We start from the raw sequence: 12351 nt of genomic DNA, 5'->3' as shown, positions 1-12351 counted from the left end.
TACCTATACAACCTCCCCCTCCAATCCAGCATTTGTTCTCTGTGTACTTTTGACTCCCTTTGCCCTTCAATGTCCAACATGTCCCTTTGGTCAAAAAGATCATGCAGTAAATTACACATGTTAATAGAAATGGAATAGCAATGTCCATACAAATTCAAGACTGCAGGAAGGAGTTAAGAAAGTTAGTTATCCCCTGCAGGAGATCATTTATTTGCATTTTTAGAAATGAAAAAATGCTGGTCCAAATTCGGTAGGGCTCCCATATTTATATTTATAACTGTTGATAAATTTACTACTACTACTATTTAGCATTTATATAGCGCTACAAGGTGTACGCAGCGCTGCACAAACATAGAAGAAAGACAGTCCCTGCTCAAAGAGCTTGCAATCTAAGCCATTGTCATCCCCCATGTTAACTTTGGAAGTAAGAAATAGATGGATAAATAAATAAAAAAAATCTTATGCTTAGTAGGACATTTTATTTAAAGAAAACAATTTATAAACCATCATGTAAATATATTTGCAGTGCCAAAAGATTTAACCTTTAATGCTCTACATAGCAAATTAGCAGACTCTACAGCACAGATTCTGCATTCCTTTTTTAAACACAGTGGGGAATATAAAGTAGGAATAACATTCTGGCACATCAGTTTTTAAGATTGAGAATACATTTGGGTCTTGTGTTTGATCAGAACATCTGTTTGTTATCTCATTTCTGACAGGAGTATTTTATCTTTATCTACATATGCATGCAGACAGACATATAAGCATCCCGGAAAGCAAGCTCAATTATTTCTGTGTGGTACTTCTTGTTTTCCCCTGGTTAAAATAAAATATTATGAAGACTAGTTATGACATCTTTCTTTTACAAAAATGTTTTACCTATCAGCAGCTCTGAAGAGATGTAAAGTTATATAATCATTACACTTGCCACTTTTCGTTACTAGTATATCCATACTTCCAGAGGTCTTGGGCAAAGTCTGTGCGGAGGAAAGCCTTTCATCCATTGTTAAAACCCTAATTGGGACCAGTGCTCTATATAGCATTAATGCTGAATGTTAACTTGATGCCTATCACATATGTTTTATTAATGTTGTTCATTCAAGATCACTGAGCCCGAATCATCAAGCTAGACGTTCTTGGTAGAGCTTTTTAGTAGCGGAAGTTTAAAAAAAATGACATTTATTATTCAGTAAATGTTCATCTTAGGTCAGCCTATCCCGAGTGTAGCTGTTTAAAAGTTTGAGTTGAAGCCTGAGGCTATTATCATTGATAATGTCTATACTTCCCGCATTGTTTAAAAACATTGTCTGTCATTCAGTATTAAGAATTCATCCCTTGATGCCTTCCTTTATGGCATTTTTTTTATTTCCATTTTTTCCCAAATGAGCTTCTGGTTTATTTGCAACCCATAGCTAAATTTTGCAAGAAATTAAACTGCCAAAGTGCAGCAACTACAAAAACAAACAAACAAAAAAACCCCTCCTTGTGTGATGGCTGCAGCTCCTTAGGGGCTGCTGGCCCGGATGTTAGAGACTTGGTTCCGTGGTGGGCTAGTATCCCGCCTTTCCCACAAATGTCAGTGGCACCCACTGGGGAAAGGGACAAAAACCCTGGTTGCCTAATGCCCTGCAAATCCTCCCAAATCCTGTCTGGGACAGATAATTTTTTACATCGACGTCTAAAGCCCTGTCTTCTAAAAATAAAAATTAAAAAAAGTGTATGGGGGGGGGGGGGGGGGGGAGGAGGGGATCATTTAGGATCTCCCCAAGCCCTGACATCAAGATGAATATTCCATAGGGGCAACAATACTTTTAGAGATCAAGAACATCAGTTTCCAAGATAGTCACCACAGGGTAGTAGTGACTGAAATAACTCCACCTTATGGACTGTTCACCTTAGGGTTGAGTTGGAGCTTGGGAGAGATCCTTGAAGTGGCCACTTTTGTTTTTGAAAGTGTACTTTTGTTGATGATCCCAGATACTGACACGTCACTTCCACCTGTGCATACTGAAACGGTGGCCCCACTTAAGTATTTTTTTGCATGTGTCTACAACCAGCATTTTAATTCAATGACATGAAAGTAAAAAAAAAAGTTATAAAATTTATTGAAAATACAAAATAAAAACTTAAATTTTGAAACAATAACACAAAATTGACTCAAGTTATAAAATGGTTTTAATTGTAAAATTATATATGTGTGAAATCTTGATAAACAGTTTGGGAGTTTTTTAATGACCTGTGAAAAGATAATTGGAACCAGTTTGGCGGAAAATAGGAATGGTAAGTTTCTGCAATGGTGTCTGAGGTTTTTCAGACAGGTAGCTTAATGTTGCAAATCTTATGAACCCCTTCCCCTAGGGAAAGATCTATTTTTTTTCTAATCAGACAAACTCATTGTCTCTAAAACACCTTACCATCAGAAATAAAAAAATAAATCAATTAAATTATCTTTTCATAAAAACCTGAAAACCTTCCTGTTTAGTTACATTATTCACTCTACCTAACTTTATTCATATTAGACTTATCTGAATTTACAGCAACTCGATACGGATAGTGCTGCTGAAAATTCTTAGACCACCTTGGCACTATCCGAGTAGTGCTGGGGAAGAATGAGGGTAGAGTGTTCTGTCTAACTATAGGGGTAGCGGGCAATATTCAGCTGCTAATCCATAAAGCCAAGTAGTTTAATTCAGGCCAGATAGGCTGTCCTAAATTTAACTGCTTAGCTATATGGGTAGCATCTGAATAATGCTGCTATCTGTATAGCAGCAGTGGTCACAACTGTTTATGTATATTCTGCACCATCACATCTATACATAGAGCTAGATTCTCTCTCTCTCTCTCTCTTATATATATATATATATATATATATATATATATATATATATATATATATATATATATATATATAGCGCCTGAAAAAATCCATTACTCCGAGTGGCTTTCTACGTGACCAAATTTGGTCATGTCCATTTAGGCCACATTTTACTTGGTGTGAATCCTGATGCTTAAATTAGGCGCAGATCGGGTGTATTCTATAGCAGTGCATATAGATTTTAGAAACACCCTGCCCCTGGCAATGCCCCCTTTTCAACCATGCAAAATAGAATTTAGGTGCACTACGTTGTATGCGTAAATCTCAATTAACAGCAAGTTAAAAATGTAAAGATATGCATATTGTTATATAATACGCTTCAATTTCTGCGCAGAAATTCAGGTGCTATATATAGAATCCTGGGGATAGTGGCACTGGAATATAGGCAAAGGACTAGATTCAGTAAATGGCGCCGAAAAAAATGAGCACTGAGTGCTCTGAGTTGTGCACATTTTATAGAATAGTGCATAGTCTTGGGTGGATTTGCTCCAACTGAAACCTGGTGTAAATCCTTGTGCTTAAAGTAGGCGCGGATCCTCCGAATTCTGTAATAATGTGCACATCTTTAGTGAACATCCCTGACCTGCCCATGCCCCTGCCTTGACCACACCCTCTTTTCAGTTACATACTAAAAAATGTACACTCACATCTTTATAGAATAGTGCTTAGCAAGATGTGCATTTAAATGCAAATTGTTGTCAATTAACACCAATAATTGATTACTAGTTCCCAATTATTGGTGCTAATTGTCTTGTTACTCAAATTGCATGTGCAAATTTGAGCGCCATTTATAGGAATCACATGGAAAATGTTTAAATGCCATGGCCTGTGTTTAAAAACCCCTCAGAATGGGGTTTAATATTTTTTTCAAATTTATATCTTTATTGAAGATTTTTTAAAAACATATTGCAACAGTTGAAACTGCAAACAATACTTCCCCCTCTCATGACCCAACTCCCCCACCCTCAGCCTCTCACCCTCCCCCTACCTCTCTCCATGTCTCTTTTTTAGGGACCCTTTTACTAAGCCACGTAGGCACCTACACGCGCCCAACACTCATCACTTTTGACTTACTGCCCGGCTACTGTGTGGCTCTTGCGGTAATTTCATTTTTACGCACATCCACTAGGCGCGCCGGAAACTATTTTTATTTTCTGGTGTGCGGGTGGTAATTGTCATTCTACATGTGTAGACCGCCCGGTTTCCACATGAGACCTTACCGCTAGGTCAATGGCTGGTAGTAAGGTCTTAGACCCAAAATGGACGTGCGGCAATTTTCATTTTGTCGCACGTCCACTTTGAGCAAAAATGTTTTAAAAAGCATTTTTACAGGTGCACTGAAAAATGATTCTGTGCGCGCCCAAAACACGCATCTACTCTATCGCAGGCCATTTTTCAGCACGCCTTTGTAAAAGGGCCCCTTCATACCCATCTAGCTTGTACCATTCCTCCACTTCTTTACTTTATCACTGTCTAATATCAGTCAATTTCTCCATCCTCGCTATACAGTCCAACTGCTCCTTCCATTTAGGTAATGCTGGAGCTTCCACTTAATTGAATGGGGTTTAAATATTGACCTTATTATTGTCATTTCCCATTGATGATGGTCTTTGCCAGTTTTTTTCCCCCACTTGGTAGGATGGGATGGGATTCATGATTTTAACCCTACTGCTTGATGATAACTTTTGATCCTTTTATTATAATTCTTAAAATATTACATTTCGAAATAATATCACATAGTGGTGTAATTCATGTTTTAAGTATGTTAAGCTTGAATATCTATCTTACTTTGAGTGGCCTTTGTTATTTTAGGTTTTTTTTATATCAAGCATTGTTTTATTTTATACAATATTTATAATTGTTTTAGATGTTGCATTTGTGTTTTACAGTAATGACCCTGTAATGACAAATAAATAAAAATATTTCCTTTATCGTTATTAAATCCTTTATTTTATTTCTCTATCCCCCAATACTCAAGCCCATTGATTTATAGGTTGGGAGACAGGTTAAAGTGTTATGTTTTAATAATTTATATGCATCTATTGTCACTGGAATTTGAAAACTTAAAAACATTTTTTTACAGTGATATAACATTATGTGCTTACTTTTCCTCTAGTGTGCTTTTCATCCAGTTAAAGAAAGTTTTTTTTTTCTATCAAGGTTATGGACAGACTGGCCCTATGTTTCAACGGGCAGGTTATGACTCTGTTGCAGCTGCTGTTTCTGGACTTTTACATATTACAGGCCCTCAGGTACCCACATACCCTTAATTTTATCTAATGATGGTTTATGTTGTCTTAAGAGTTGTGATCCACAAGATAGCACTAAGGCCCCAATGCTCAAAAGTAAATGCGGTCGCTAGAGGCCATTAGTGCCATACTAGCGCCCGCTTTTAATCTGTGCAGAATGTTCAGAGGGGTCTAGTGCGGGAAATGAGCACAGCAGGCACTAGCTTAGATAGCATGCAAATGTAGTCAAGCTCGTGTTAATGAGGTCATTTTGTGTTCCTCCCTAATGCTCAGAAAACAGTTCCCAAACAAAACTGCCTTACAGCTGCAAAAAATAACAGGCATTAGGTTGTTGGAAGAGAGGCTTCTTCCAACCCATGCTTCTCTCATGATTCTTTCTGCAAAATTGGCCAGCTTTGATTGCTTTTGGAAGCAGAAGGAAGCCTATGCAAGCCTTTAAGTGCTGGTTGTGAGAAACAGCAGCCCCATGTGAAAGCATAGATATAACCCCATATATCTGAAACTGATGTACCTTCTTTGAAAAGAGAACTTTTCAAAACTTCCTTTTTTTCATCAAGCTGTACCTCCTATCCACAATTTCCACTCTCCACGTGAAAAAAAAATTCACCTTGTCCTTCTAGGAACCATTCTTTTTCTACGTCCTCCTCTAACCCCTTTACCACATGTAGTAGCCTCCCGGTACCCCCTGTGTGTCTCCATCCTGGATAAGGGATATGGCCTGGGCGGAGTTATGACACCACTTCCAATGATGTTACCCAGAGGGGTAGGGTTTGGGGGTGGGACTATGCATGGATTTCAGGGTGGCTCTATGCAAAAGGGCAGGGCTCAGGTGGGGCTATGACATCACTTCTGGCGACATCATTAAAAGGGACGGGGTGGGAAGTGGGCATGGCTTGGGAGGATTCTCTATTCTGATTAGCTGAGAACCCGGAAACGGGCATGGCACCTGTCATAATGAATTAGTTTTACAAATGGTATGTAAGTTTATACTATTACCCTATCTAGGAAAAGGTAACAATGTAAATATTACAGTGAGCCCTAGACCATCAGTACACCTATTAAGAAAACTGAAACAAGACAGATTACACATGCTTACATAGAAGCTCCATGTGTATAATTTTAGTTTAAATTTGATATACTGCTTATCCACAAAAGCGGCCATGGTGGTTTACAGTAATTAAAATTAAAATGAAAAAAGGAACTCCATTAATTAAATAGGACAGCACATTCACACCAGGCCATTCAATCCCACTCTAAAACTCAACCCCCCCACCCCCAGAATATTCAGACAGACCCTCACTAAATAAAAAAATAAATGATCACATAGTGAAAATAGAAATATGCATACAAAAATTAAACTGAAGCACCAAGAAGCCAGACACAGCATGTAGTGCAACAGCAGAGAAATAGAAAGAGATTCATTTTCCCTATACTGTGCAAAATATAAAGTCAGCAGATGTCAGGGCTGGCATGGTGGGGGGGACCCAACAATTGCCCTGGACCCCCAGGCCAGAGAGGACCCCAAATGTGCTTGAAGTTGAAGTAGACATTGCTTTCTAGTAGGCTTTAGAATCATCTTGCATATTTCTGCCCTAGTCCCCAGCCATAACTGACACTGGCCATGGCAGATATACATTCCAAAAACTGACATATTCCAATCACTTGGAACTACAATTATTTTTTTTCTATTTTTGCTTTGTGGACATTTTATTTTTCTAATTGCATTTGTCTTAGACTCTGGTTTCACTTTCCTTTGTCTTCTCTTAACTACCTCTTTCCAGGGTCTCCTGTATATTGACCATTTCTGTCTACTCTACTCTACTTCACTTCCTCCCCAATCCATCTCTAACACCAATCTGTTCCTTTCAGCTTTCTTTCATTCATTTTCTGCTTCTATATCCATATTTCACTTACTTTCCTATTTTTTACCTACAACTACCTACAGCTTTCCATCTCTTTCCTTCACCCCACCCCACACTCCCATTCCCCATCGATCTCACCTTCCCTACTCTCTCACTGGCTCCATTTATTCTCTCTTCCCATCTCCACCCATGCCTAGAGTCTTCCCTCTTCCTCCCAAGCCTAGAGTCTCCCCTCTCATCACCTGATCTACCGTCCTCTTTCCTTCTCTCCACTCCTCTCCATCCAGTGTCTTTCATCCAGAGTCCCCTCTGTCTCACTAGTACCATGTCCAGCATTCTTTTTCTTTCTCTGTAGTCCACTCACCCAATGTCCAGCATCATTCTGTTTCACTAGTTCCCCTACCCTCTTGTCCTGCACCATTTTGGCTCATTAGTCCCCTTGCTCTCTTGTCCAGCATCCTAGCTCCGTCTCCTTAATGCCATGCCCCCCCCCCCATGTCTAGCATTCCCTCTCTCTGTCTCTGTAGCCCCTCACCCTATGTCCAGGTGGTCCTGTATCTCCTATTTGTACCCCTATTCCCCCCCTTATTTGTGGTCCAGCATTTGCCCCCACCAGTGTCCCCACCCCCTTCCACAGCATGAGACCAGAAGAGAAGCTGTAAGAGGACTTCCAGAGCAAGTCTACTTCACTGGTAGACTTAGAATTAAAAAGGTAATCTCAGTGTCTTTGAGGTATGTTTACTAAGGCGTGTTAGCATTTTTAACGTGCCTTTAAATTTAAGGCGCATTAAACGCTAACACACATATGTTCCTATGGGTACATTAACGTTTAACTCTTGTCAACCATTAACGCGCGTTAAAAATGCTAACGCCTATAGAGCGCCTAGCCCTTTATTTTGAAGTTATTCTGCTTATTTAGCAAAGGCAGTTTAAGGAATAGGGTTTTTTGTTTGTTTAACATTTAAAATCTATATTATGATTCCATAGGCTAGTACTTGTCATGTTCCCCTACCTCAACGCAAGCGCCGTCCTCGGGCTGCACAGGGTCCCGTTGACACGCACACTTGACTGGCACAGCCCCGAACCATGTGTGTGTAGTTTTTCTCTGGCTGCAGGCTCCTTGATTGCTTTGCTTCCATGCACCTGGCTCTGCTCTCTCTCTCTCTCTGCCTGGCTTCCAGGCTCCTTGATTGCTTTGCTTCCATCCACCTGGGTTTGCTCTTCCTCTGCCTGGCTTCCCTTGCGTCTCTCCTATTGTTCTTCTGGTTCCTCCTTCCCCTGCTCTCGTCCTATGGCTGTGCCCCTTCTCCCTGTTGATGTCAGACGCCAGCACTTTATCAGCCGAGCTCTCCCTAGACTCATTGATTCGGCTTCTACTTTGGTAGGTGTTACTTGCTCAGTGATGTGCTTCTCCTCTACTTTGTTCTTCGTTGCTGACTTAGCCTGTACCTGGATGACTCTTGTGTCTGCTGCCTGCCTACTGACCTTGCCTGTACCTGGATTACTCTTGTGTCTGCTGCCTGCCTACTGACCTTGCCTGTACCTGGATTACTCTTGTGTCTGCTGCCTGCCTACTGACTTGCCCGTACCTGGATTACTCTTGTGTCTGCTGCCTGCCTCCTGACCTTGCCTGTACCTGGATTACTCTTGTGTCTGCTGCCTGCCTACTGACTCTGCCTGTACCTGGATTACTCTTTTGACCTGCTGCCTGCCTACTGACTCTGCCTGTACCTGGATTACTCTCTTGACCTGCTGTCTGCCTACTGACTCTGCCTGTACCTGGATTACTCTCTTGACCTGCTGCCTGCCTACTGACTCTGCCTGTACCTGAATCTCTCTCTTGCCTGCTGCCTGTCTGGCCGTCACGTTCATCACCCCACTTCCTGCTCTATCTCATAAGCCCACGCACCTAGGGGCTCAACCTCTGGGGAACGGCGGTCAGCGCAGGTGAAACCCGGGGTTGTCCGGCCGCCAAGCAGAACCTGGTCCGAGTACCGGGCTCGGCAGTGCTCTACTTGGTACAAGAACTCACAGGTCTGACAGTGGTTAAGGGACTATTCTAGAGTTTATCATAGCATCAGCATAGAGCAGAGCTGATAGTCACAGGAAACCTCAATTTAGAGTTGTGCTGTATGTTAAAGAGGGAATTGAATCAAAATACAAATTCTGCATGAAACAAACAGCATCATGGAATCTTTATGAATAGAAATTCAGTGTGTGAAGGGAAAGAATATACACATAGGGCTATACTACCATTCACCAGGCCAGAACAATCAGACAGATGAAGATATGTTAACTTGAGAAAAGCTACCAAATTTGGCAACAGTATAATAATGGGTGGTTTCAATTACCGGAAAATCAATCAAAAATTCTGTGCTGTGATATTTGTTGTTTAAGTAAACCCCCATGGCTTATATTTGGAAAAACGCGATTCAAAAGTGCCAAGCCCTTCCTTGAAAAATTGCACTGGCTCCCAATCAAAGAACATATTGCTTTCAAAATCTGCACCTTGGTTCATAAGAGTATCTACGGCGACACCTCAGGATACATGACAGACCTCATCAACCTACCAATTAGAAACACAACCGGATCAACACGAACATATCTAAACCTCCACTACCCAAGCTGCAAAGGACTCAAATACAAATCAACTTATGTATCCAGCTTTTCCTACATAAGCACACAATTATGGAACGCACTACCAAAAGCCGTGAAAACAACGTATAACCACCTAAACTTTCAGAAATCACTAAAAACTTACCTGTTCAAAAAGGCATACCCTACCGACCCAACTTAAACACCGGAACCCAGCAACATGACGAAATCAAAGAACGTAATGGACATAACGTAACTCTTCCTCTGTATGATTCCCCTAACATGTTTGTTCCACATGAACCCTATTCTACCATAAAATCACTGTGTAACTGTTTATACCAGAATTGGCGAATGCCTCTACAGTACTATTGTAAGCCACATTGAGCTTGCAAATAGGTGGGAAAATGTGGGATACAAATGTAATAAATAAATAGTTGTGGAGAAAAAAAGACCTCCGTAGCCATGGCTAAATATTTTCAAACATAAAGCTACTCACGCCAAGGTCATTAAAAAATTCCATACAGTTACATATTGATAAGCTAATACTTAAAGTCAGTGAGGGTTACTAAGTAAAGCAGTAGAACATGGAAAAATTACAAATGCAGTTCAAAACTTTGATGCCTTCTGTTTGAAGTTTGAACAGTGGAAGGATCCCCTGTGGGAGCGGTGGTTCCGTGTGCAAAATAGGGAATCCCTGTCTGGAGTTATGCACTTGTGTATCCTTGAATGAAGGCTATGGTGGATGGAGAATTTTGCAAGAGTACGTTCAGCTAAGTGATTTTGGACTTCAAGAAGCTTTGAACTGCATTTGTAATTTTTCTCTGTTCTACTGCTTTACTTAGTAACCCTCACTGACTTTAAGTTGAATACATTCATATAATATGTGTTTCAAGGAAACAATCTCTCTGTTAACAGACCAGCACAGAGGAGATAACGTATTATTAATACAATAAGTTTTGGTGGGGGTCCAGCAGGCCCTATGTGCCAGGACGAACATTGATCATGTAACACTGGCAGTTCTATGGGAAGAAAAAAAGTTTGACTAAAATAATTCCCACTCTTTCTACTGGAAAACAAATTCAGTATTTTCCTGTCATAGTTTTTGCAAACCAATGAGGTGATTACGTTTAATAGATTCCAGTAATTTATAGAAGAGAGAAACAGAATGTCCTAAAGCAATAAATTGTTTACAATAGGTAATTAAGTAAGGCGTTGATTTGGACAGATTAGTTGATTTACCAATAGCTTTTTTTAATAACCTGAGAAAGCTGAAACCAATGGTAAAAGTGAGAGTCAGGGAAGTGGAACTCCTCTTGTAGTTCAACAAATGTTATCCTATATATATAAACTCTGGAAATGGCGATCGCCATGATGGAACAATGTAAGCCACATTGAGCCTGCAAATAGGTGGGAAAATGCGGGATACAAAGGCAATAAATAATAATAATAATAATAATAATAATAATATATTAGCATTTTGTCAAGTTGGCCATGAAATGTTTTTCTTATCAATGAGGAACTGTGGATTATACCACATAGAGCAGTATTACATTTTGTTCCTGGGAATGTCTAAATCAGTATCCAATGCCTTGAGAAGAGAGTAAGAAGCTTTGATAATATGGTTAGAAAGATAGCTAGGAGGCAGAGACATAACTGATATTCTCTGTAGTGGTAAAAGAGCTAATAAAGCTTTTTCAATAAGGAGCTAGTGTTGGGAGTCATCCAGATTGTACTATGCTTTGAAAGGAATGCTTTGTGCTATGCTAATAAATCTGGGAAATTTACCCCTCCATTGGGTTTACCACTAATCTCTGGTATTAAGGTTAACAAATTGGAATTTAAATTGTCTGCTTATGCAAATCATAGTTATTTGATGCCAGGTTCCACCCTAGGAGTCACAACCCAAGAAAAGATCTAGGTTTCATCGCGGTCAATAATGCTGAAATCTTCTGCCCAGTGTGTGTCTGCAGCCAAAAAAGGAAACAGAATGCTAGGAATTATTAAGAAAGGGATAGAAAATAAGGCAAAGAATATTATAATGCCTCTGTATCGCTTGGTGGTGTGACCACACCTTGAGTATTATGGCAATTTTGGTTGCTATATCTTTAAAAAGATAGCAGAATTAGAAAAGGTTCAGAGAAGGGCAACCAAAATGATTAAGGGGATGGAGCTCCTCTCATATGAGGAAGGCTTAAGAGGTTAGGACTCTTCAGCTTGGAAAAGAGAAGGCCGAGGTCTACAAATAATGGTGTACAATGGGTAAACACAAATCTATTTTTTACTCTTTCAAAAAGTACGAAGACTAGGGGGACACACAAGGAAGTTACATGGTACTACTTTTGAAACAAACAGAAGGAAATATTTTTTTCACTCATTGAATAGTTAAGCTGTGGAACCCATTCCCAGAGGATGTGGTATCAGTGGTTAGTGTATCTGGGTTTAAAAATGTGGACAAGTTCCTGGAGGAAAAGTGCATAGTCTGTTATTAAGATAGACATGGAGAAAGCTATTGCTTGTCCTTGAGATCAGTAGCATGAATCTTCCTGCTGTTTGGGATTCTGTCAGGTACTTGTAGTCTGAATCGGCCACTGTTGTAATCAGGATACTGGGTCTGACCCATTATGACTATTCATATGTTCTTTTAATATGGTGCCCCCTTCTCCTCCCCCACCATTTGCCAACACCAGCCCTCACTGTCACACACACACACACACTCTCTCTCTCCCTCTCCCCCCCCCCACAAGTCCACCATCTCTCCTCTCTGACA

At 40.2% G+C, this 12351-nt stretch overlaps 1 protein-coding gene across 1 annotated transcript in view; it reads left to right on the top strand.

The window, feature by feature from the left end:
- SUGCT (succinyl-CoA:glutarate-CoA transferase) overlaps positions 1-12351 on the top strand; it is a 1092618-nt gene that overhangs the window by 170927 nt on the left and 909340 nt on the right. The window contains exon 7 of the mRNA XM_030203879.1: positions 5039-5130. Coding sequence (XP_030059739.1) covers positions 5039-5130 — 92 coding nt within the window. The remainder of the gene's footprint in view (positions 1-5038; positions 5131-12351) is intronic.

This window comes from Microcaecilia unicolor, chromosome 1 (assembly GCF_901765095.1).
Source record: "Microcaecilia unicolor chromosome 1, aMicUni1.1, whole genome shotgun sequence".
In the NCBI taxonomy this organism is placed as follows: Eukaryota; Metazoa; Chordata; class Amphibia; order Gymnophiona; family Siphonopidae; genus Microcaecilia; species Microcaecilia unicolor.
Note: the sequence above shows the minus strand (reverse complement) of the source record. Positions and strands in the feature narration are given on the sequence as shown.